The 27,525-nt window shown below is 39.1% G+C and overlaps 2 protein-coding genes across 2 annotated transcripts in view; one reads left to right on the forward strand and one right to left on the reverse strand.

Moving 5' to 3' along the window:
• The window catches only part of LOC126482348 (acidic amino acid decarboxylase GADL1), a gene marked incomplete at its 5' end in the record, with an annotated part of 67,062 nt that extends 63,949 nt beyond the window's left edge, over positions 1 to 3,113 (forward strand). The window contains 2 exon segments of the mRNA XM_050106428.1: positions 741 to 981; positions 2,934 to 3,113. Coding sequence (XP_049962385.1) covers positions 741 to 923 — 183 coding nt within the window.
• LOC126482346 (semaphorin-5A) overlaps positions 1,329 to 27,525 on the reverse strand; it is a 666,998-nt gene continuing 640,801 nt past the window's right edge. The window contains exons 4-15 of the mRNA XM_050106427.1: positions 18,166 to 18,373; positions 17,272 to 17,577; positions 16,897 to 17,096; positions 16,105 to 16,401; positions 15,722 to 15,878; positions 14,188 to 14,401; positions 13,725 to 14,066; positions 12,586 to 12,963; positions 9,290 to 9,457; positions 6,689 to 6,856; positions 4,298 to 4,453; positions 1,329 to 4,218 (exon numbers count right to left, since the gene is read on the reverse strand). Coding sequence (XP_049962384.1) covers positions 3,770 to 4,218; positions 4,298 to 4,453; positions 6,689 to 6,856; positions 9,290 to 9,457; positions 12,586 to 12,963; positions 13,725 to 14,066; positions 14,188 to 14,401; positions 15,722 to 15,878; positions 16,105 to 16,401; positions 16,897 to 17,096; positions 17,272 to 17,577; positions 18,166 to 18,373 — 3,043 coding nt within the window. The 3' untranslated portion in view covers positions 1,329 to 3,769. The remainder of the gene's footprint in view (positions 4,219 to 4,297; positions 4,454 to 6,688; positions 6,857 to 9,289; positions 9,458 to 12,585; positions 12,964 to 13,724; positions 14,067 to 14,187; positions 14,402 to 15,721; positions 15,879 to 16,104; positions 16,402 to 16,896; positions 17,097 to 17,271; positions 17,578 to 18,165; positions 18,374 to 27,525) is intronic.

The following is a 27,525-nucleotide window of genomic DNA, read 5'->3' on the forward strand; positions in this document are numbered from 1 at the left end:
AATCTGTATGAGACAGTTCAATGAAGTAATTCTTGAATAGGTCTGACAAGATATTGCAGAGTGAAAAGACATTTAATTAGGCGATCTTTATGTTGTTGTTGTTGTGAGTATTTGAACGGTTGTAAACTAGTACTGCCAAGGCAAGCAATACATGATTGTTACACCAGTGTTAGTTCGCTGAAAGTGTTGTAAACTTGCAGATGGTGTGCCATTGAAACGGCTGCTACGGAAGCACACATTTTCATGTATACCACATATATTTACTCCATCTGCTATTCTCATTCAATACATTGCCATCTTTCCATTTAAAAAAGAAAACAAAATCGGTGCCTATATGATTAAAGAAAAAGATCCTGTAAATATCTTCAGTGACTCAAAAGTTAATCAACGTGAAAAAGATAGGTGGTTCACTTTGTGTATGTGAAGTGTGTAATGGTAATAAACAGAAGTTAATGCTTTCCTGTGTAATGGATAAAACTTTTGAATAGAAAATGAAACTAACAAATGTCCGTAATTAAACAGTATATTATAGAAGATTGTTGGTAGTTTGTTTAACATACAGAAACTGTTTGTCATTGTTTTTCGTGCTAGCAGTTTTGCACATCCCAGAGGAAAATGCAGTGTTTGAATCACTAATGAAAATTATAGGCTCCTGACCAGATGTTCATGTTATTTGGATGTGTTTGTAAATATGGACACACTTACTAATTTGCTGATTTGCAGTTAATTTTTCTTTACAGGTGGCACCAAGACTGAAAGAATCTCTTGTTACATCAGGCACTGTGATGATTAATTACCAGCCATTAAAACAAAAGAAATTTCGGAATTTCTTTCGTCTTATCACTACATGTCATCCCCCACCCACACACCATGATATGGATTTCATAATTAGTCAAATAGACCTCTATGGCTCACAACTGTGATGTTGGTTTCATTGACACTGACTCCATTTGATTGTCATTTTGTGTCTGACGTGAACAGGTAAGAGAAAACTTCATTTGTTAGTCAGGTAATAAGTGTAACGTTGTCATACAATATAAACTTTTATGTTACATTCTCCATGTATCTCAAAACATTTTAAAATAAGCATTCAGAGTAGAAATTCAAGTTTACATCCTCCAAAAGAAATAAAAGGATTTCTCATGATTCCTTACTATGATCTTTATTTTAAGTCTATTTCATTTTGTTGTAATAAAGTTGTTGACTTGTGTGGAAAATTTCAAGACTGTAGCTACCTGTAAATAGTAGGTCATAGTTGGTATTCTCCTGAAAATCCTAGCATGATAGTTTAAGGGCAAGGAGTTTGTGAGCCAAAGAAACTAAAACTGTTATATTTTATAATTCTTTATTAATAAAATATTTAAAAATAAGTTCATTTTTCAGACTCAATATGAGTCACATAGATTATTAATACAACTATGTACATCTGATGTTGCCTCTTTTAGCTTAAAAGATACTGGACCCTGCAGTTAGACATAACCATAGTTAAAAAGTAAGAATGATATACAGATCAATTCTGTACCACACTATTTGACAAACATATAAAAATTCTTGTATAAAATAGTTGTTAGAGAAATTTATGCTGTGATCGTCAGAATACATTTTATGTATAAACTGCATAATCTGGAAATAATGACCTGACATACAAATTGTTTTCTCTGTCTTGAATTATTGCTATGATATTGTCTGTTATGAACTTGTGTCAAATTATTTAGTAAACTTCTTATCCATTAATGTATTGTAGAGAATTCATATCAAATCCAAAAACCAGAATATAATGACAGTTTGCAGTAATACTTTGTAAAGAATAAAAGAGCAGAACAGTCAAATCCAAAAGACAAAATTGGTTCAAGAAATCCTGTTTTTCAGCTTAAGCTGTATTTTTTGTCTTTGGACAGAAATGCTAATGAGGTTCAGAACTATTATATACCATCACAATTACAAATCATTTCCTTTACAACTTGCAAAAAACAAATTTAGAGTATGTGTCACAATTGTTTATTATTTATCTTTTTTTCTCTCATTATTATGAAAAATCACCACTCTACACTATTTGGTTTTTGACGGCTTCTCAATTCCTTGTTACTTTTGAAAAAAATGTTTCCAAATAACTGGGAATGATAGCAAGTTTAGTAATAGAGATACATACAGTATTAAACAAAGATGAAACACACAGTTGTGTAATATACTGAACATAGCTGTTGAAATACCAGGCTAACTTTTGGAGTTTTTAGTATGACACAGATGAAGATCTATTGCCAGCTGTCACAATATTATACGTCAGTAACAGCTGTGTTCATCTCTATCCTTGTGTAACACTGATGGCGGAGACGATAAAACAACAGACAATAACTGCTACTCATAAATCTAGAGAGACACATGAAAATTTATATCATGACTGTGACTCCAACCTTGATTTCCTGCTTTTATTATTAGCTTCCTTAATCATTTGGTTCTCCAAATGTGCCTCCTGGACTGATACAAATTCTCACTGTCACTTCATGATAATAATTTTCATGAATCATTGTGGATGTATATTACTGTGATGAGTGGTGTGACTTTATTTCATGTTTACGTATGTAATTTTTACATATTGAGCTATTATGGAAAATATATTTCAGTAGAATATCCCATTGCATTACATCTGTAATTTTTTTTTGCTAGTGTCTGCAGGGAATGTTAGATTTAAAATTCTCTGTGATGTTGAAATATTCTAAGGAATATAGAGAAGGGTTTAGACCTTGTACATTGTGCTGTAAAAGTATCTATAATAGTTTGGAGCCTTGTTTAAAAAATTCCTGCAACTGCATGAGAATATAAATGGCTATATGTGACAAATATATAGAATGCTATGAATATCACAGAAAAATGTTTAACTTTTGGGATCAAACGAACAATAAATTTCTAAAGATAATTGTCTTTTTCTGTCGCAGGAATGCACAAGAAGACAGCAACACAGCAGGTTAACAGTAACAGTGGAGCCATATTAATTTTGTTGCTGTATAATGTCTTTCATAAAAAAAAGTCTGGAAATTTACTGATATGTGTAAAGTCTTATGAAAATAATAAAACTCTTAATACTATTTACACAAAATATACAAATATTTATAACATTCTGTTCAGAATTTGTCAATTCATCAAATGAAGATATGTACATATATACACACTTATAACAAGAAACAGTTCATTGGCACAAAGTATGAAGATAAGACTTCCATATGCAGTCTACACTTAAGATATCACCAGATAATCTCTTTGTGGGACTTGTCAATTATTTCACCATCCATAACATTGTTATAGAACAGTTTGATACCACTTATAACAAGTGTCCGCTCAAGTCATTCATTTTATGTACATACATTTGAAGGAACCATTGTTTCTTTTTTGAAATACTGAAAAACAGACATTTCATCAGCAGTCAACAACTTTAGAAGTCATTTATTAGCACCAGCAGTGTGTCAGATGCACTGAAATCTTGAGGGGGTAGTTGTCACAATCGAGATGAAATGTTCATCTACTTAATCCTCCATATCATTCAAGTCACTGTATGAAAAATGGAAGTGGGCATGCACTAGTGCGTGCACATGCGCGCGCGCACACACACACACACACACACACACACACACACACACACACACACACACACACACACACACACACACGTGAAAAACTGTTAAATTATGTTGCTTGCACACTGAAACAGAAATTCACTTCATCCCAAACAATTTCTCTGTTATCGCATCAGAGAAATGATTCACTTTGCATTTAGTCAGAAGAATTTGTCCTGCTGATCCAGATCAGCTCGTATTTGCCCATTTGCTAGGCTATGACTGTTCCTTTTTATAGTTGCAGTTTCATACTCAACTGCTGGTTTTGAGAACAGCTTTGGTGTACCCAGTGAGATACCTCCACTAGGGTTACTTGCACTCCTATGAGGACTGCTGGTGGAGCCATTGCTACTATTTGAAGGTGCCCGCTTTGAATGGCTGCTTGTTTCCTTTAGTGGCACTGTAACATAAGGATTTTGCTTCGATGAAATGTAATGTGGGCTACCGGGTATCCGCGGTCTTCGCCTCTTCTGGTAATAATAGCTAACTGCAGCAGCCAGAATTACACCCAGTATGAAGGCAGCTACACAAGAACCTAGAATAACTCCAACAGACAGAGATTCAGCTTTCTTGAGGTCAAGGCTGCTCTGAACACCAAGTGGGTTGAGATCTACAAAGAAAACAAAAGATTATTAATAAACATGTTCCTGAATTCAAGTTGCAGGACTTTAAGTGTGTGATTAAATTACCATTTTCAGTTGTCTGAACACACATTCTTGTCTCCTGATCATGGCCCTGGCACAGCTGAGGTCCAGGGTTCGTTGTTTGACATTTTCTACGTCTGTGCTGCTCTCCAGCATCATCACACAAAGACCAAACTGACCAGGATTCCCATCCCATAAGTGCTGTGACAAAAGCACAATGCAATATTAGTAGCTTGCCTCAGCAGACACATAATGAACAATGCTTTGACTAAAAACATGGAATTGTTTGTTGGTGGGGATGTTTTATATGATTCTACATGATTGAAAAGTCTTCATTACTTTGGAATGACCCCTAGTTCTCAACCAGAAAAGCATTCTTCAAGTGACCCAAGAAAATGTTGTAGTAAATGGTTCCCAAAGGTGCGAAGCGGATCTGTTTTTGAGTTTCGCCTCAGTGATGAATCATTTAAAAATGGATGTAAAACTGATCAATGCAAGCAGGAAGGAAATTTTAGGTTGTTTGGGTAGAAGAAATGTTGATATAGCATAACAGGTGACCAACAAGGTAACAGTTGCCCAGATTTAAGATATTCCAACAAACCATTCATTCATTTAATAAATGAAGTAAGTTATTAGGCAGTAGGCATCAAATGTTGATCAATGGAAATTCATGCACTTTCCTATGTGCTTTGACTTCTTCAAAAGAAGATTGAAAACTTCACTATACAGTTTAAGGGAAATAATAAGAGTCATTTATTAATGTCAATGTCTTGGATAGTGCCTAAAGCTTTTAGGAGCTACTGTGAATCTGTCCAAATCCTGAAGATGTAGTAACAAAGATATATGCTGCACACATTAACATTGGAAAGCTGACACACATTGTACTTCACATGGTCCTGTCAAGTAGGTACAATAGCACTGCACCCATTGCCTGCTGAAATCTGCTGCGTATCAGATGAACATAATCCTTATTACATCACTATCTTGGTTTGTTTAAGATTAGTGTTTTCCTACAAGTTCCTTTCCAGTTCTGTCAGTAAAAACAACAAACCATAATCCATTCCTGAAAAATCACTCCAGCTCATTGAATCTCTCCTGACACTAACACAGTTTGTCCAACCTGAGGTTATCCAAAACCAGAACTGTCAGCAATGATACAGTGTCATAAACTATCTTCGCAGGCAATCAATCCTGTTTAATTATTTGTACTAGGGGCATAATTCATTTTAGCACTAAGAGAGACTTAAATGAAAAAATTTTCTTGTTAAGAATTCATTTTTTTCTCACAATCTGAATGCAAATTATCACTTTTTCATCTCAATGAAGAAGATCCCTGATATTTGACTTCAAATTTAACAACACTGTGACTGTTTTGTGCTAACTTCAACTTGATACATCTCCGATAGGAACACCCCTTAAAGACACTTAGGGAACTTTGTACCTCCAGTCAGCACGGTCCAACAGATGCCAGGTGTCTTTAAGGCTTTTACAACTTAACTACTTCATATTGGGCAATATCTCCCCTCTAAACTACAACCTGGAATGTGGAAAGGTACACCAACAGGAGTAGTAAACCGTTTTTGCACAGTTGAAATTGCACAGTAAGATTCTACATTATCCTACCGTCTTCCAAAGATGCACACACCTGCCCATTATGGCCACACTAAAACTGCTGGCTTCAAACCAGTTGCTGAATGTATGGCTGATTTGTCTTAATTGATCAACATCTACAACCAGATTCTCTAAACCATCATTTATGTATGTGCTGTCATCACACATACCATTTCAAACCCACATGTATGATGTCACCACTGATTCCCTCTTTCTCAACAATATCATTCCCAATTTAAATGGCCTGCACATCACTGAAAGCTTTTTCATTTTAAACCCAAAGAAAACCTTTGAATTTTTTCTTTGTAATGGTGAGTGATTTCAGAGTGGAATTAGCTTTGGTTTGGATACACTAATACTGTTCAACTTCAGACTTGTGATTAAGATTCAGTTTACACTTTTCTGAATAATGCAAAGTTCCTCAGTGGAGATCTTCCAATGGCAAATGCAAGATGTATTGATGAATCGGGTGAATTTTTGCAATACATTCGTCACTTTGCTAAGCTGCATGCCAGTAGGAAAGTGTGATTCTTGTAATTACTTAGTTTAAATTTTCAAACAGATGTAACACACACTGGTTTGTTGGTAGCTGTGAGGGAAAGGCCAAACATTTCACAAAAATGGATACATCGCTCCCTAGTTATAGACCTTCATTTTCCACATGCGAGTCTGCTGCTCTCTGTTCTCTATACTAGTTTAGAATCCATCCTGGATTTTTCAGTTAATTTTACTCAGTTACATGAAATATTGTGTACAGTGTACATTCATCAATTAACAAAAGACAATTTAGCAAAAACGATGCCAGCAATATGAATAAAGGCTTACATTCACAGCTCGTCAGCTCACATGGCTCCTGGCTGACAGAAGGTCCATCGCAGCCTGAGTCAACCTGTGCTCTGTTGCTGACACTTAGGCAGATGCGAGTACGCTGGCGCAGACCTTGTCCACACGTTGCAGAACATCCAGACCACTCTGACCAGCAGCCCCATTCCGCTGTGAAAGCATATGTCACACATAAGTAGGAGGCAAAGTTATCAGCTGTCTTTAAAAAAAAGTAGTTTTGAGTTCTGGAGAGAACGCGACAGAAACTCACAGCATGGACATGAGAATACTTATTCATATTAACAGATTTATTCTTTCCCTCACACACTTACACTTTGTATTCCATAGCTCCGTAGCACAACTGTAAGAAATGTGGAATGAGAAATGAACATACTAACCGATAAAAGCAGCTAATGTAAACTGTTCCTACATACTATATCCAGCTGATAAACAACTTATAAAAGGAAAATAATTATCTGTATACCTATTACAGGAAAGGGAACTTAGTATTTGTTTTCTACAGAATCACCCAATTACCTGTGACTGTGTGGTAAACAGCCAGTAATTCATTTGTGTATAGTTTGTATACATCTTGTTTTTAGCAACAGCTATGTATGATTCTGACCATGTAACTGTAGAGACATCACCACATTGGTTTTAATATGGTCTGCATACACACTTAAGCACTTTCGTGAAGATTGGTAAAATACAGTAAAATTCCAGGTTGTACTAATAGGTATTAGCAGTTCTTGATATGCAAAAAAAAAAGAAGTTCTGGTACTTTGACCATTTGGGAGGGGGGGGGGGGGGACTTTTATATTCTGCATATTTTAAAAGTGTGAATTCAATATTTGTACTGGCAAAAAATTAAGTTCTATTGTGCCACATCTCAGAATCTGCGTTTCTGATTTTTTTTTTTTTTTGAGGTACCAGTACAAAATACCGGTGCGTACCATTACAAATCGAGCACTGGGTATTAGCATAAGTAATATGTACATATGAAGACTATTTATAACAGGCATAGCAAATACTTATTGTCTTATGTCTGTAAGCAACTTTACCAGAGTACAGTACCCTGGAGAACCATCCTGTTTTGAGCTGAAACAATTTTTATGTCTTGATTGTGCAGTGTATTTTACACTTAAAAAAGACTAAATTCATGATTGTCATTAGGGAGCATATATGCATATATACAACCATTTTTAAATTGAATGAAAATGTTATTGATTGGACATGGTATCGTACTAGTTATTGTGAGCTGACTGTGATAAGACTAAGTGGGTACTAACCCAAGGAAGAAGGAAGGCTAGAGTTCACTTTATTGCTGATATCAATGTCAATTCCTGGGTGGAATACAGACAATGAAAGGAAAAAATGTAGCAACTCACAGTACTGAAGAGGTGAATATGAACATAAACAAAACTGAAAATATTGCTGAGCTTTTAGACAAATTGTGTGTGTGTGTGGGGAGGGGGGGGGGGGGGGAGGGGGGGGGGGATGGGAGAGAGAGAGAGAGAGAGAGAGAGAGAGAGAGAGAGAGAGAGAGAGAGAGATATACCGACCATAAGCATAAGCTTGTTTGATTAAGAGGAAGATGGAGATGTAGTTGTAGCATACGTGGTTAAAATACTGTTAGTAGTTTTGGAGCACTCGAGGGCAAAGTTGGAGGTAAAAGCAACAAGTGCGATAATGATAACTCTGCAGTATTGAGCAAACAACAAACTTTCAATTTCTGTTCATAAGATAACCTATTTACAGCTGAAAGCTAAGTGGTCACCAACTAGAATTTGTACCCTCAAACTAGGAGGAATTTTCATATAGATGTATAGTTTTGCATTTAAATGAGAACAGATATTTTTGGCTCACCTCAGTATAGTCAGGAAGAAGCCTAAAAATCGAACAAAAACTAGCTCTGTCTGGAGCTGAAACTATACCACAATGCCATCTTTACTGTCACTGTTGGATTTACAAGAAGATGTGGGCCTAGCAGTTGCACCATATTTATGTAAGAGCACATCTCAGATGTATGCACCAATCTGTAGTTGAGCATTTGGAGTCACAGAAATATAAGTATTGTTAGCAATTCTAGAAACATGTACTGGTGATATAACTGTCACATACAGACTCAGGTTACTGGTTGCATAAAGGTGGCAATGAAAAAGTGACACACCTGGTGACCAAATCACGAATAAAGTGTGAGAATGGATATGTAGAAAAGGCACTCGGACAATTCCACAGAGGTTTGTGAAATAAAAACTGCAATATAAATATGATACTGGAGTCTCCTGGGTGAAGTATGAATAATGACGAGAGTAAATGTAACAACTAACAATATAGAAGTTACTGAACCATCACTGCAGCTAGACTGTGGTGAGTATCTGCATCAGGTGGAGTGTACATGAGAAGAAAGGATGTTGTTGAGGGGGAGGGAATGTTGGCTGTCAGACGGGGCATCTATATAATGCAGATAAGCTGTTATTGGGGTAGTGGGAATTTCAAGTGGTAGGGTGGTGAAGCAGGCACTGAAGTAGAGCATACGTACTCAGAAAAAACTAATTTTGTCAACTATTAGTTAGCTACTTCCCTGTTATAATAAATACCAACCTTTGCATTTGTGAGTGTTGCACTGTCGAGACATGCGTGACAAGCCTTCACAGTTTTCTGGCTTGTCCTCGCAGACCCTTGTCCTGTGTTGCTGTCCACCTCCACATTCTTCTGAACAAGGTGACCAGCCAGACCACTCAGACCACAAGTCATCAGACTCACCTCTGCCTATTAAACGGAAACTTCTTATTTAGACTGAGTTATCTAATACATTAATTTTTTGTATTTATCTCTTAACAGTTGCCTACAAGCTATAACAAATAGGTAACCATATGTTGCAGATAATCTACTGGTTTCTCAGCTTACACCATTTCATTCATAAAGACAGAGAAAATAGGTAGATCTGATCAACAGACAGTAACAAAATTCTGTTACCTACCTAGAAATCAACAGTGAAGTCAATTTGTTGTTGTTATGCACAAGACAATTCATATCATATTTACACATGTTTTATAAGTTTGCAATAGTCTAGTGTTACACAAATTATTCCTTATAAACATATAAATGACATTGACAAACTGCAGGGACAAAATCCTGACTGGAAATGGGGTAAAAAAGGTCATATGATGTCCAGACATGGACAGAGTGCATGCAACAACAACAAATTGTCCCAGAACACAGTACAGAGTTGCACTGATACACGTCACAATAGATGTTCAAACTCCATGGGATGCAATGCGCACTTTCACGCATCACATCATGTTATTACCATGTTCTTCTGCATGTTCTGACCTCTCTCTGAATAGTGTCACAGGAATCATGAACAGACTGTTGAAGGTTCAGCATCCACAACACTTTTCAGATGCCCCCAGAGGTAAAAATCCTGGGGGTTTACGTGATCTAGCAGGCTATGCCGCAGGGCCTCTGTAACCTATCCTACATTGAGAAAGATTCTGTTGCGGTATCAACAAACTGTAGTGTGGAAGAGGGGTGGTGCTCCATCATGCAGAAATTGCATAACCTGTCATATTGCCAAAGGCGCATTCTCAAGCAGCCCAGGTAGAGTATCCCACAGGAAGTCCAAGTACGTTCCTCCATTGAGGTTTTGTGGAATAATAACTGGTCCAAGTATATGGCCACCAAGAATCCCTGCTCACACATTGATGCTGAATCGACGCTGATAAGATGCCACAACCACTGCCTGAGGATTGTCTGTAGCCCATAGATGAAGACTTTGCAGACGGATGATCTCAGTTCTGGCAAAGTTTGCTTCTTCAGTAAAGAGGACTGATGACCCACATAACTGTACATTGGCTTACACCATGTTGGCAGGCCACTTGCCCGGAGCTTGTACAAGGATTCATCTCAATATCCTGTAGAACGCGGTTCTCCAAATCTGGTGTGTGCACAGTCCACCACCTTTCTGCACATTTATCTGTCTGAAAGAACCCATGATCACACAAACACCCTCAAAGAGCTTGAAATGTTGTGTGATGTGGTTGTTGTCTGTGAAGGTACTTGTTTTAGTACAGCCATACTGCCTCTTGACTGTTTCCATCTGCTTGGCAGCACACAAACACCATCTTGGCTTGTTCCTTACATGAACACTGTACCATTCTGCGGCTTACAGTATGCTGTGTCAATCACACAGCCTCCAACACACAAAGAACACATGTCACATGGCCAGAGGAACTTTCATTCGTCAGTGCCATCTGACATGGCAGCGATGCATTACCAGACACATGTTCACAGGATCTTTTTTCCTCCATTTCCAGTTGGGAATCGGTCCCTGCAATTTGTTGGTTTTACTAATGTTTACCCTGTATTTATGAATACATGAAACAGGATGTGAGGCAAATCTGATGCTCTTAACAGTAACTTAAATGTCAAAAGAGATGCCCTCCCAGTCAAGTGACACAGTGCTTTTGGAGTTGTTCTCCATATTCTGCAAAAAAGTGTGGCCCAGAAGACAGTAGAATTGTAAGCTGAGTAATAAGCATGCAGATATAGTACTGAAGGCAAGAGAAAACCAATAGGTCAGTGAGGCCTCCCTATTTGCTTCTGTTTTGATTTTATTCAAATGTGTATTCTTGTACAATGCCTATTAGAAATTAATATTATAATGAAATGAACAAATAAACTGGAAGCTATCAAACTAAATAACATCTCATTCCCAAAGGCAATGTACAAAACAGAATAAATTGAGGAGAAATTTTGTAGAATCAGACAATACATGACTCTTAATAAAGTATGTAGTAAGAAAGAGACAAAATAAATAGAAGGGTCACTTGAATGCTGTTTTTTAAATTGAAACTAAAATTTTGTCATAGTATTAACACGAGTTCACACACACACACACACACACACACACACACACACACACACACACAAAAAAAAAAAAAACGAAGTGCAAGTGGGTGACATGAAAAAGAGATAATACAATCTGGAGAAGAGGGAAAATAATGGTATATGCTGCACATAATAAGTAAGAATAACTAAAAATAATTATGCACTTATGTCATGTACTCATCAACAGTGGAAAAAATTTCTGTGTTACACTGAGCAATAGCCTCTTTGGTGCTGAACAAACATGTAAAAGTGTCCTCTATCAGTCCAGGGAACCAAAAAACCCCTGCATGTCTGTATAACACTAAGTTGATAATAATCAACAAGTAAAGGAGACAATGAGAAGCACACATAGAAAGGACAAAAAAATATTTAGTTTTCAGATGAAGGTTCTATTTCACCGAGACTTAAGACAAAACACACAAAACACACACACACACACACACACACACACACACACACACACACACACACACAGAACCCCTGTTATTTTCCTACACTACTGCATGGAGCAGCTCTATGCATGTGTATACGTTTAGAAAAGATTTTTTTCCAAAAGGTCCCATTTTTTAGCTTCTTACATTACTGTCTGTTGTTTAATGTCCCCTCATATTATGTAGCTAGTGAATCTAATTAAAGTATTTGTACAAAATGTTTAATAGAATATTTTGTAGAAGTTTTATGCAAGCATAGCGTGTGAAGATTTATAACACATGATTAATGAAAACTGTTTTTAAAAACCACGTCCAGATTCATTGGCATGATCTGATTTGTATATCAGTAGGCTGAACAACTAAAAGATTTTTAATAGCTTGCTCCACTAGGAAAATGGTGTTAGATTTCTTTAACTGACTTTTTCCCAAGTAAAACAACAATTTGTCATTTACTGTGAACTGACTAATACAATAAAGTGTTTCAGAGTAATATTTAAATAAAACAGTTTATGGTTAGGTTGTGTTGTGTAAAAAAATTCAATGGAATCAACATTCACCCCTGAAACTTGAACGTACCAGTTCTGTAGCATGAACCATTGAGATGACAGAATCTCTCCTCTTCTTTGTGTTGAGATATCTTGATATGTGTGGGATCAGATACAGGAGCCTTGCAAATGAATCTGAATCTTCTCTCCACATAGCCTGTCTCTGCTGCAAGGCTACTAAGAGGCAACCAAGGAGTCCATGTAGAGAATCTCTTGCTGTCTTGACAAGCATGCATATTACATGTCTCAAAGTCAAGATTACACCCTTGGCAGTCCCGACCTCCATTCTCTGGTGGAGGACTGTTACACAGTCGCCTCCTCGTTCGGAAACCTCCACCGCATGGAACAGAACACTCTTCCCATTCTCCCCAGGCACTCCACTGGCCATCCCTGGGAGGCAGTGTCAAAGCTGAAACAGAAAATCTGTTACGTGTCTGTCTGTCAGATTAAAATTAAAAGGATTTCAAGGAAGTCTCTCAACTGCTGAATCAGAAATTCATTGTAGAAAATCTTTTAAACACTCTGATGTAATTACTGAGTTGAATTTCAAGAAGAAGAAAAATGATTGATTTACAGAAATCATAAAACTGAAATACGATGGATTCAGTTACAATTAACATACAAACATTGCACAATAAATTATAATTTAATTGGACAGATAAAATATCTGCTCACCAAGCGGCAGCAGGAGAACACACGCATAAGAGGTATTACAGTTTGCAAGCTTTCAGAGCTCTTGGCTCCTTCTTCTGGCAGAATGGTCAAAGGGGGCAGAAGAAGGATGAAGGAAAAGGACTGGTGAGGTTTAGAAAAAGGGGCAAGGTTTTGCAAAAATTGCCCAGAACCTTGGATCAGGGGAGACTTATCGGATGGCAAGTCACCCCTGACCTGGGGTTCTGGGCAACTTTTTTGAACCCTACCCCTTTTCCAAAACCCCATCAGTCCTTTTACTTCACTCCTCTTCCTTCCCGTTCAACCTTTCTGCCAGAACAAGGAGCCAAGGGCTCCTAAAGCTTGGAAACTGTAATACCTCTTATAAGCGTGTTCTCCTGCTGCCGCTTGGTGGAGTAAATTTTTTACTATCCAGTTACGTTATATGTGCACAATAAATTATGGTTTATTTAAATGGTTACTAGATTGTATAATTTAACAGAAGGTTTGCACGCTCACCAGGACACGGTGGATTTGAAGTGCAGTAAATTTCACTACGATCCTGCCCAACACACACTCTCCCGCCATGGGCTGGTGCAGGATTACCACAGATGCGACGCCGTGTCTTGACAGCCACTCCACATGTCTGAGAACAAGCTGACCAAGCTGACCAGGCTGTCCATCCACCGTGCACTGTGCAGTTTGCTACTCGAATGGATGTGCCGACACACTGTGAGCCCCCATTCTGCGGTGCTGGATTGTTGCATTGCCGTGAGCTGCACAAGCATTCATCCCCTGACTCAGTTTCTCCAGAATGTGAGCATGGGAACCAGCTTGACCAACTGCTCCAACCTCCGTCCACTATAAGTTTTATTATTTTACCATTAGACAATTGTAAAGATTGTATATGTTCTCATAAATTAATTTTACAATGACTATACTTTGTTCGGTGTGAAAATGTGGCCACAGAGATATGTAATACCTGGAGCAGTGAGTACAGGGCACTGTGTCACACTTTGCTGCCAGTGATGAGTGAGAGGATTATCATTAGGAGCTGTCTGACATTTCTCGAGAATTTCATTCCATCCACAGTATGGATCCATGGCATTCAAACAAGCAGCCTTATTTGTCAGTCTAGAACAGTGTTGTGCAGGAATCCTAATAATGCCATTATCAGAGCCAATATATACAGAGTCCTGAAAATAATAAGATTCCATTAAATCCAATTTGATACATATTAAGTAAGCAGTGATAAAACTTGAAACTTCCTGGCAGATTAAACTTGTGTGTGTGTGTGTGTGTGTGTGTGTGTGTGTGTGTGTGTGTGTGTGTGTGTGTGAGCCAGAACCTTGCCTGGATTGTCCAGTCAGTAAGAGTATTGCTTGTGAAAGGCAAGGTTCTGGGAATTCGGTCTTGGTCCAGCACAAAGTTTTAATCTGCCAGGAAGTTCCAAAACAGCACACATTCTGTTTCATTTATTTATTGAAGTTAGCAAATAGCTACAGAACACAATTATATAAGTATTTGCTATTTTATTTATTTGATATTTCATTTAACTTGGTTCTAGATTCTGCACCACTTGAAACATCCTGGCAGATTAAACTTGGACTTCGTCAAATAAATAAACTATCTGTCATTTAATTGAAGTTAAGGAATCTAGAATACTGAGAAAGAGGAAGAAGAAAACACTGGTGCTAAACTTTAGATGTAGGTGAGAGTTAGAACCTCAGTTGTAGGATATGTTAGTAGCAGAGTGCACCATATACATATGTAAGTTAACCAGTGGAACAATTAATATATTCAGAATGAGATTTTCACTCTGCAGCAGAGAGTGCGCTGAAATGAAACTTCCTGGCAGATTAAAACTGCGTGCCCAACCGAGACTCGAACTCGGGACCTTTGCCTTTCGCGGGCAAGTGCTCTCCATATTTAATTAATATATTGTTTTAAATATATCATGTGAATGAATATTGACTGGCAATTGAAATGTGATGAATAGATGAGAATATTATAAAATAAAAACTAAAGCAATCATCGTATGATGGCATCAGGGTCCTGTTCCATAAACTGATTTTTTAATCACTTTATTTATGCTTTTAACATTCTTATATTTATATGTTATATTTTAGTTGTTGATCTAGGGCCCAGATGCTGATGTAATGAGTTATCAAATGAGTTTCAGTGACTGAAACATGATAGAAGTTTCCCAATAGTTGATGCCAAATGAGTTTACCTTTATTATACTCACGTCTTGAAAGCAATATTTAGAACTATACTACCAAAACTGGGAACATACCATTGTTCCCTATTATTGAAAGTAAATTTTGTTTATTTTTTAAAATTTGAAATATAGGTATAATATTTAAAGGAAGTTGGATATGACTGGATAATTATTATCATCATCATCATCATCCATGTAGTCTAAGAAACTATATGCAGCCCTTAAATTTTAATGACATATCATTAACTACTGTTAAAAACAGCAAAATGGCATCTAATTGCATTTAATGACTTACAGCTGATTTTAGATAGTGAAGTGCCTTTATCGGTACTACTGTATTCCCCGGGTATGGTTTCCATATTTCTACAACACAGGTTTCCTGTGTTCTTGGTAAAACTGATATCTTCTTGACAAGTCCTTCAGAGGTTGCAGCGTAAATTATATGCACAGCTCTGAAATTAAATACACCAACTGAAATGCTTCAACACACTAAACAAAAAATTCTGTATGCCACTACTATACTTAGACAAAATATTGAATAAATATGTTTTTACCAACAACAGTAACAATGGTGGTAGATGTAATTACAAAACTGAACTACGCACACTTAGTAGTGCAATGATCATTGTATTTGAGCGGTCATATAATTTACTAATGAAATGTAAAATCTGATGATACCTGTGTAGCTTGGTGGGTATCACATGTATTGCTATGTGAGTGAGTGTCTCAAGCTGTCCTGTGTAGAGCGGCTTTGTTGTAGCTGGCTGCACAGCACTGTCCATCAGTTGGTAGCGCGAGGAATCCAGTAGCAAGTGAGAATGTGGGGCAGCCTGGCATTCTAGCAACTGTTTGTGTTGATTGTGGTGCCGCTCCCATGCAGATCCTGGCTTATCTTGGTGTTTGAATGGGCCTAAAAATGCTGCTTCCACAGCAGTCATATTGAATGCACATATGGCTGATCCAGGAATGCTGTTTCTGTGAAGGAAAACCAAACAATTTCATATAAAAGTAGAGGAATTTGGAACTTTTTTTTTATGGTACCCCTCAGCAACTTTGTAAGTGTCAACATTGGGGTTTAGTTTCTGAAACTGAGAAACAAGATGTTGAAAATATTTGACAGATGATTACTGCCAAGAAAATGACAATAAACTTTTGACATAATCAAAACATAATTTTCTAGGAATTATATTATTTAGTGTTAATTTGTGGCTTGCAGAAAGGACTTCCTTTCTTCTGAATTTTGTGATAACTGAAAGTTCTAGATCGTAAAATTATTGTCTTTAAAGAGAAGGATGGTACGTTCTCATAACCCCTTTTCAGCTGGGCACTAACAGAAATTTATATAAATTAGTCAAATATCATTAATCCTAATTGTCTTTTAATCTCAATACCTTAATTTTTCAATAAAGTTATACTTGTATCACCAGGTACAAGCCATCATCATCATCATTATAACATTTTTGTACTTACGGAGGAGTTGTGAAAGTTGCATATATTGTCTCTTCCTCTTCAACATATGACATTCCCTGAATTTCATCAAAATAGAATGGATATTCGCCAGGAATGGAACAATTAAGTCGAGCTTTGACAAAAGTTGTCCAATTGTCCTTTAACATTAGCTGTCCACCACTATCATTCTTGCAGACTCTTGCTATGCGTGAGTACACTATCTGCAACAACAGGTACACGGAATGGGCTATAGAGTATATCTATATTTTCTTGCAGTGTGGATTCAAAACAAAAAATATAATCAGTTTATTAATTACAGAGGTTCACATATTCATTCATCAAAACTGTGAGAAGTAATATTCTCTCTGATAACCTGCACAAGGTCCTACAGCTTACCTTTCCACAATTAATGTATTCCACAGCACTTTCTCTAAAGAGAAAGTATACAAAATTGTCTTTCTCAAAAGACCCCACAAATTGTGGGTCATTCAGCCACTTGCTGTTGTACTGATTGGTTCGAAGTGTGGTAGAGCCAGCTCCAAGGCTCCTGTAGATTGCTGGATCTGCTCCTGAGAAATCCATAGGACTTCCCACAAAATACTGACCATTTTGGGTCATCAAGGCAGTAATATTGTACGTGGGACTGAATGGACATTTTGCAACTCCTTTTACCCATTCCAGTACATTATTCACATTCTCAATCTGAAATTAAAATAAAAAAATAATATTCAGAACTAAAACACAATTCACCATCATTTTAACACAAAATAGTATAAAAAAATTGTATTAAAATCTTAAAGTTCTTGACTACATTAAAGTCTGAAATTCTGTGAAGTTCTGGAAGTGCACAACCATCTTTGTCTCTTGAATTTAAGAAGCAAGAAAAAAAATGTTTATGATTTCTGAGCTTAGTTTGCTGTTGTTGTTGTGGTCTTCAGTCCTGAGACTGGTTTGATGCAGCTCTCCATGCTACTCTATCCTATGAAAGCTGCTTCATCTCCCAGTATGTACTGCAGACTACATCCTTCTGAATCTGCTTAGTGTATTCATCTCTTGGTCTCCCGCTACGATTTTTACCCTCCACGCTGCCCTCAAATACTAAATTGGTGATCCCTTGATGCCTCAGAACATGTCCTACCAACCGAACCCTTCTTCTAGTCAAGTTGTGCCACAAACTCCTCTTCTCCCCAATTCTATTCAATACCTCCTCATTAGTTATGTGATCTACCCATTTAATCTTCAGCATTTGCTGTATGTATAGAAATACCCTACAGTACTGCCACTGCTTACCTCCCTCCAGGTGCACTGTGGTGAGAAGGCACTTGTGCCACAGGCAAATATCCGCTTGCCATTGCGTAGCAGGACGCGGACAAAATTGTGGCACTGGTACTCCGTCTGTCCTTTGGCCTGGCAGAGAGCAGTCTTGTTTGCAGGTGCCGGCCAGTCTGCTTTTTCCAGCTGCCGCAGATCAGGAATTGCAAGTCGGTACAGTGCATCCCTAAAACACGGGAAATGAGGTATTTAAATACATATATCTGAAGGATGGAAAAAAATGTAGTTTAGAACTGTGACTTACTTATTGACCTATTCACAAATTAAAATCTTTCTATTATACACGCATGGACTGGCTGTTGCAGCATAGCAATGGTACTGACATCCATATATATATGAAAGAAGAAGTAAATGGGCAAATAGGCTAAACGGATAGGAACCAAATAACTGCATACAGCAAAAATGAAAAAGTAATGCAAATGAATATTTCCATAGTTGATATGTTCTTCTTTAAATAAGGTAGAATTATTTGGTAGTAGGAACGAGTCCCGCTAATATTTGACAGATGGTAGCAGCAATAGTTGTGGTCATAAGAGCCCCAACAGATAATTTTGGATTTCAATTTGTGATATTGTGCACCATATTGCTGGTCGAATCTGCGATCCGACAGACATGCAGTGTGCCTCAGATTTCAGACAAAATTCTTATCTGATACTTGGAGGGAACAAGCCCTATCTCCTTGTCTCACCAAAGCACACTGGAATCAGCACTGCATTCACAATGCCTGTTACAATGCTATGGGATGCTACATAGTATCTTAGTTAAGACTTGCCAATGGGCTCATACCTAGCAATTCCTGTGCTCCCAGAAAAGTGCCCATTTATATTGTGCATATAGTAATTTCCACACCTTGCAGTGAACACCATAGTGTTGCTCTTTCTCATCTGTCTCCACCTGCTTGACGTCAGGCAGTGAAGAACACAAAGTATTCCACAAAATGGTCAGAATCAGAATTTTATTGTCTCATAATGTACAAGTTAAATTATTGATTTTATGGACAGGAGATTTGTCAGCTTATAACTATGATAAATTATACATGGAATACAATATTTTATATAATCACAATAAAATCTGAATATTATTTATTATTAATGTTTTTATCCTGTTCAGATGGTCAGATCATTAAAAAATTCATCAACAGAGTAATAACAATTCTGAACCAGGGTGATATACAATTCTCTTTTTACTGCCTCACTTTCAGTTTATTGTATATTTTCATTCTCATATAGTGTAGAGTCTGTGCAAAAAGATTAAGTCTGTGCAACATGAAGCTTTATTTGTTTCTAGTTTCGTAACTATGCTGGAAATTATTTGACAAAAAGAGTTTAGGGTTGTTACTTGTGAAAAAAATTATTTCGTACAGATACAATAAGGGAACGCTTGGTATCTTCAGATCTCTTAATAATGGCCGACAAGATTCTCTTGGCTTTGCACTGCATATGTTTCTGATAATTTTTTCTGCAAAGTTAATATTTTTGTCATGTTGCTAGCATGTTGTCATGTTGGTTTCCACTGTTTGAACAGAAATAGCTGAAGAGGCATTAACAATAACCTGATCCATTTGCTCTCATGACTATTACGTTGCTTTTGTTTATTGTCAGTTGCCAGTAAATACAGGGCTATTACAAATGATTGAAGCGATTTCATAAATTCACTGTAGCTCCATTCATTGACATATGGTCACGACACACTACAGATACGTAGAAAAACTCATAAAGTTTTGTTCAGCTGAAGCCGCACTTCAGGTTTCTGCCGCCAGAGCGCTCGAGAGCGCAGTGAGACAAAATGGCGACAGGAACCGAGAAAGCGTATGTCGTGCTTGAAATGCACTCACATCAGTCAGTCATAACAGTGCAACGACACTTCAGGACAAAGTTCAACAAAGATCCACCAACTGCTAACTCCATTCGGCGATGGTATGCGCAGTTTAAAGCTTTTGTATGCCTCTGTAAGGGGAAATCAATGGGTCGGCCTGCAGTGAGGGAAGAAACGGTTGAACGCATGCGGACAAGTTTCACGCGTAGCCCGCGGAAGTCGACGAATAAAGCAAGCAGGGAGCTAAACGTACCACAGCCGACGGTTTGGAAAATCTTACGGAAAAGGCTAAAGCAGAAGCCTTACCGTTTACAATTGCTACAAGCCCTGACACCCGATGACAAAGTCAAACGCTTTGAATTTTCGGCTCGGTTGCAACAGCTCATGGAAGAGGATGCGTTCAGTGCGAAACTTGTTTTCAGTGATGAAGCAACATTTTTTCTTAATGGTGAAGTGAACAGACACAATGTGCGAATCTGGGCGGTAGAGAATCCTCACGCATTCGTGCAGCAAATTCGCAATTCACCAAAAGTTAAGGTGTTTTGTGCAATCTCACGGTTTAAAGTTTACGGCCCCTTTTTCTTCTGCGAAAAAAACGTTACAGGACACGTGTATCTGGACATGCTGGAAAATTGGCTCATGCCACAACTGGAGACCGACAGCGCCGACTTCATCTTTCAACAAGATGGTGCTCCACCGCACTTCCATCATGATGTTCGGCATTTCTTAAACAGGAGATTGGAAAACCGATGGATCGGTCGTGGTGGAGATCATGATCAGCAATTCATGTCATGGCCTCCACGTTCTCCCGACTTAACCCCATGCGGTTTCTTTCTGTGGGGTTATGTGAAAGATTCAGTGTTTAAACTTCCTCTACCAAGAAACGTGCCAGAACTGCGAGCTCACATCAACGATGCTTTCGAACTCATTGATGGGGACATGCTGCGCCGAGTGTGGGAGGAACTTGATTATCGGCTTGATGTCTGCCGAATCGCTAAAGGGGCACATATCGAACATTTGTGAATGCCTAAAAAAACTTTTTGAGTTTTTGTATGTGTGTGCAAAGCACTGTGAAAATATTTCAAATTATAAAGTTATTGTAGAGCTGTGAAAGCGCTTCAGTCATTTGTAATAACGCTATACAAGTAAATAACAGGATGGCTGACAACTTGTATGAAAGGATGCGTGTTTTAAAGTGTCAGCGGAAATGTCAAAACATGACAGAAGTGCAGAGATGATGGCGGGCAGAATTTTAGACTGCACCACTCTCACGCATAACAATAACGAAATTGAGCGGAAATTTTATGAGGAAAGGAAGTGTGCATGATCTGAAGAAGGGACAGTGTAACAAGAAGAAATCAACAGCGGGTGAAAGAGGGGTGGGCACAGTGGTACAGGCTTTCATAAGATGCCCAAAGAAGTCCATAGTGCCCCAAAGAAGTCCACAGGCTACACTGCGCATGAATCAAGTGTAAGCAAACCAAGTTCACCGTATTTGAAGACAAGCAAAGCAGAAACCGTATGTTCTCAGGCTGCGTCTCACGATGAAAGAAGACAATCTGAATAGGCGCCTTGAATTTTGTGAAAGGATTTGCAATAATGAACAGTTGACTGGTGGCATTGTTTGGTCAGGTGAGGCAACTTTTAAATTGAATGGAACCATCAATCACCACTGCTGTGTGTACTGAGCAAGAGATAATCCTTATGTTATGAAGTATGAGTTGTTAATCATCCTTGTTTATCGGTGTGGTGTGGCATGTCTGTCAGAGGACTTCTAGGGCCAGTCTTTTTTGAAAGATCAGTGGCAGGTGTAAAGTACCTTACCGTGTTCCAGGGACGAATTGAACCAGCTGTTCACCAAATGTAGAGAGATGAATTTCTTTTTTTCTACACGACAGTTTATCGTTACATTACCATCGTGTCATGCAACAATTCCTGGATGAAACGTTTGTAGAGAGGTGGACAGGCCGACGGGGAAGTGCTGAGTTTCCACCCAGATCTCTCTATCTAACGCCGTTAGACTTCTTTCTGCGGGGAATTCTGGACACATGTACCAGGTGTACCGGTATGAAATGAGCGTTTTTTTGTGAAAATGAAACACTAATTTTGAATTGAAAAGTAAAAACATTTTATTCAAAGTACTGAACACTGCTTTCTATACATTTTGACCACCTTTCTGGCAATTTGTGGACATCACGCCATTAGAAATGTTCGTCTTTTGAAGCAAACCAAACAGACACCCAATTTTTGACTTCTTCGTAGGAATGGAAGTGTTCCTCAGCCAATGCGAGTCCCATTGATGAAAACAAATGGTAGTCGGAAGGGGCCAAGTCTGGTGAATACGGCGGGTGGGGTAGCAGCTCCCAGCCAAGTGTTTTGATTGTATCCTGAACCAGTTTTGCTTTGTGTGCAGGTGCATTGTCGTGGAAAAAAAAATTACTTTGCCATGTCGTCTGGCCCATTCTGGTCTTTTTTCGATCAATACATAGTTCAAATTGATCATTTGTTGTCTGTAGCAATTAGTATTCACAGTTTCACCGGGTTTTAGAAGCTCATGGTACACCACACCTTTCTGATGCCACCAAACACAGAGGATTGTCTTCTTGCCGAATCGATCTGGTTCTGCAGTCGATGTTGACGGTTGTCCCGGATTAACACATGATTTTTGGAAGTTTAGGATTCTTAAAAGAAATCCATTTTTCATCGCCAGTAACAATTCGATGCAAAATTGATTTTCTTTCATGTCTTTGAAGCAAAATTTGACAAATGGTTTTTCGGTTTTCCATCTATCTTTCATTCAATTCATGTGGCACCCATTTTCCACACTTTTTGATCTTTCCCATACCTTTCAAACGGTTAAAAAATGGTTTGTTGTGCAACATTTAGCATTGCTGTCATTTGCTTCTGACTCAAAGTGTCATCTTCATCCAATATTGCTTGCGTCTTCGAACTTTTTTGGCGGTCTTCCACGTTCTTCATTTCTTACATCAAAATCATTATTTCTGAACCGTTGAAACCATCTTTTGCATGTTGCTTCTGATAGAGCATGATCACCATATGCCTCGACAAGCATTCGATGCGACTCTGCAGCACTTTCTTTCAAATGAAAACAAAAAATTAATGCTTTCCGCAAATCATCAATTTCTGGTACAAAATTCGACATTGTTAACACGATGAAAACATATGACGTTGTTCGTTCCGTGTCTTGATGTATACTAAATATCTTTGACAGATGTCATACCAACCAAACAAAAAAAATTAAGGCTCGTTCACAACAAATGTTCCCCATCGACACATTTGTATCTCAACGCTCATTTCATACCGGTACACCTGGTACGCGCGAAAGCTAAGTACGCTGGATGACATGAGGGAGGCGATTGTGATTACCTGTGAATCCATACCAGCGGCAACATACTACATGTGTGTCGGTCTTTTGCGCGGCGTTGCAGACACCCTAGTGCTGCCGACGGGGGACATTTTGAACATCTTCGACAGTAAACCATCACAGTACTGTCGTGACCATCTATGTGACTTGAAATTCATAGTTTTTGTTATTTTTGTTCGAGTTATCAAAATTCAAACAGTGTAAACCCCTTTGTGAGGCACCCTGTATTTAACTGACCGTAGAGCTTAGCCTGTCATGACATCTATGTGATTTGAAATTCATAGTTTTTGTTATTTTTGTTCGAGTTATTAAAATACAAACAGTGTAAACCCCTTTGTGAGGCACCCTGTATTTAACTGCCCGTAGAGAGTAGCATCTCAGGGCGGTGGCTGGCAGTGCATTTAACCTCGGCACGAGGGCTGCCGCAATACAAATGTGCCCTCCCATAGGCCACGGGGCGAGACAGTTCGTGCAGCGGCCGACCTTGGCTCTGATGTATGCGGCCGAGTACCCAGCCACCTGCCAACGCAGCGTCTATATCGCGCCCGATTTAAACTTCCAGCATGATCGATGTGGTCCGTGCGCCTGTGGGTGTGGCGCTCTTGCTTACAAGCTCCGTCCGCGACCTCCCGGCACTGGAAATACTCCGATAGCTCCTCCCAGAACCGAGTACACTGTTCAACCGGATAATACATCAGTAGGAACTAGCGTGTGGCGTGTTAACTGGATGTTCCCAGTTCCGTGACACCGGACAGGATGAAAAGTGGGCTCGGTATTCCGTAGCGGGAAACGTAATGCGTTACACATGACAGTAGCGCGGGGCATTTCTAACGTTTCTCTATGTTCTTCTTTTCGTTCTCTCTTTCTGTTAACCAAAGCTTTGAGTTTTCGAGTTTTTCACTGTCCCACTGCCGTGCAATGTGTACCGGGTGTGTCTCCTAGAAGCCATCAGGCACATTTTGTCTAGTATTTAGGCAGATATTCGCAATTCCGTTTTTGCAGTGCATAGATCGAGTCAGTCCAAAGAAATACTGCTCAACACCAGGGCCGGTTCTCGAATGGGTCGAATCGTACCACAGGGCGACAAATTTTTGGGAACGGCAAAATCTGGAATTTTAATATGTTTCGAAAAAGGCTGAACTACCCGAGACAAACTTTTTACATAAATGGAGTGTGAAAGTAAGTCTGAAATACAAATCTTTCATAAGGTCTAGTGTCTTGCCAGAAATTATCTACGGAATTGTGAAACAGGTGGCAAATGAAGCGCTAGATTTGGTCACCTTGGGTGCGACTTTCAAAAATTTTGGCTCCGTGAACGGAGTCAAAGATTCTGTAGTGATGGTATTAAAAAACTGGTCTTCGTTGAGAGCAAAGTGTTCGTCGCATGGGTAACTATATTGCGAAATAAATATGTAGACATGAAGAACGGGGATGTAGTGTGTTAATGAAGTTTGTTTTGTTTGAAATGCTTTAAGACTTTTCACATAAAAAATTCAGAGGCATTGTGTTTCAGCTCGGTCTCGTAATGAATAAATGAAGATAAATGTCAGCATATGATGGCCTAACAGTTCCTATACAGCAAAGTTAAACACTTGTAGTAGTACCGCCGAGAAAAAACACTTTGTAATACATAAACAAAGAATAAGTAAAATCTGCACTGTAAGCATTTCACTTATGTTTCAGTAATTGGTGCATGATTACTGGCTCTGGTCTTAAAAACGTATTCACGTCAGAAAGACGTAGGGGGTATGTGTGGTGTGTGTGAAAATAAAACGTCATGGATGAATGACTTTATTCTGAAAAAGGTTGACTAAGGAGAGGGGGCATGGGGGAGCGGCGTTTAGAAATCTTCGTATGGGGTGGCGAGATCCCTGGAAACAGCACTGCTCAACATGACGCGATGGCTGGTGTCGACGAAAAGCATCTGTTTGTTTCCCGTTACAGACATAATTATGTATTACTTGCCATTCGACAGAACGGTCCCAAACTAGTCCAGTGCGATATTCGGTGTAGGGATACGTATTAACACTTTGGAGACCAATCCCGAACGCAGCTCGGGCCGCGACTGTGTTACAAAGACCGTGCCCGAGTAGAGGTCGGCCGCGATTTTATGGACGCGCGAACCACCTGTCGCTTTAAAACTGGACTCATTTCACGTAACAACAATGTACGGAAGTCTCGCAAGCCGCTTCTTGACTGGTGCTGCCTTGTTTTGTTCATTTCTAGAATTATTGCGAAAGAAACAGTGAACGTAATAGCTACTGTCGTTAACCTCTGATCCAATATCATCACTGACGTAATTTTTTGCGTGTACTCGATAGGTTCCACAGTTCTCTGGAATTCTGCTACAAATACGTCACGTTTGTTGAGTGAGCAAGTATTTTGGAAGTTCAAGAGGAAGAAATTTGCTCATTAGCTAGCCTCGCACTTCTTCTCTTTTTTTTTAGGGGGCCGGGGGGGGGGGGATAGTTATACTTTCTGTCATATTAAAATTTGTGATCTATCGAAGAACTAAAGTAAATATAAAAAATAAATATTGAAGCTTGGCTTCAAGCCATCCTGGGCTTACATTTCATCGAGATAATGCCCATCCGCACACAGCGACAGTTTCTACTGCTTGTGTTGGTGCTTGCCAAACCCCACCTAAGCCAGCAACGTCACCGGATCTCTCACCAGTTGAGAACGTTTGGAGCGTTATGGGCAGGACCCTCCAACTAGCTCGGGATTTTGACGATGTAACGCCCCAATTGAACAGAATTTGCCACGATATCAGCCGGCCGCGGCGGTCGAGCTGTTCTAGGCGCTTCAGTCCGGAACCGCGTGACTGCTACGGTCGCAGGTTCGAATCCTGTCTCGGGCATGGATGTGTTCAAATTGTTCAAATGGCTCTGAGCACTATGGGACTTAACTTCTAAGGTCATCAGTCCCCTAGAACTTAGAACTACTTAAACCTAACTAACCTAAGGACATCACACACATCCATGCCCGAGGCAGGATTCGAACCTGCGACCGTAGCGGTCGCGCGGTTCCAGACTGTAGCGCCTTTAACCGCTTGGCCACCACGGCCGGCCAGGGATGTGTGTGATGTCCTTAGGTTAGTTAGGTTTAAGTAGTTCTAGGTCTAGGGGACTGATGACCTCAGATGTTAAGTCCCATAGTGCTCAGAGCCATTTTGAACCACGATATCCCTCAAGAGGATATGCAACGACTATATCAATCAATGCCAAGCCGAATAACTGCTTACCTAAGGGCCAGAGGGGGACCAACGCGTGATTTACTTGCTCACTTTGTGAAGTTTTTTCCGTTGAATATATCATCCAACTTTTCTGAAATTGTAATTCTGAAATTGTAATCATTTGTTAGTCTGTAGCTGTGACAGCTATCGATTTTCGCCCCATTCGGATAATTCCTTTGTGGTGCGTTTTTATTTATTTATTTTACTTATAGTGTCTTATGACGTTGATCTGTATTGGGCAGACACAGCTGCAACGTTTCCGCCGCTACTCCACTTTACGAATGGGGTGCACCATTTTGTTTTGGCCGCTCTAGCGCCATGCTACGGTGCTGCGGCGTGGGAATTTTAACGTGTACCAGAACTGCAGACATATACCTGCAAACAAATAATTAATTACATAACTTACGACCACCCGTCGTAAACTTCTATCGAGCAAGAATGTCCTCTCTGCCTGTGTTACTCTGGTTGTTTCTTCCGGACGGGCGCAGTTGCTGGGTAGTAGGTAGCGACGACTGAAGGTCCGCTCAGACATGTCAGGACCGAGCGTCGGACTAGTGACCCCGTGCTCCAGCCCGTTCCTCTAGGAACCACACACACATAACTGAGGCTTGTCAGCCACTGTTGTTCCTCATAATGGCTCGGAATTGTTGGTTGCTTCTGTTTGTGAAAGTTGTAAATATGTTCACTAATTTTCGTAATAGTGAATTAGGACTTGCAGCACTTGCTTTAGAGGAAGAAGAAAGAGAAGCATGGCAAAAAAAGAAGAAATCTGTGGATCCACAGAGCCTGGGAAACAAGACCAGTACAGGAAGAGTTTCGAACATTATTTCCTCGTATCACGGATGATAAGAGAAAGTTTTATGAATATTTTAAGATTATGCAC

The sequence above is a fragment of the Schistocerca serialis genome, chromosome 5, assembly GCF_023864345.2.
Source record: "Schistocerca serialis cubense isolate TAMUIC-IGC-003099 chromosome 5, iqSchSeri2.2, whole genome shotgun sequence".
Classification (NCBI taxonomy): domain Eukaryota; kingdom Metazoa; phylum Arthropoda; class Insecta; order Orthoptera; family Acrididae; genus Schistocerca; species Schistocerca serialis.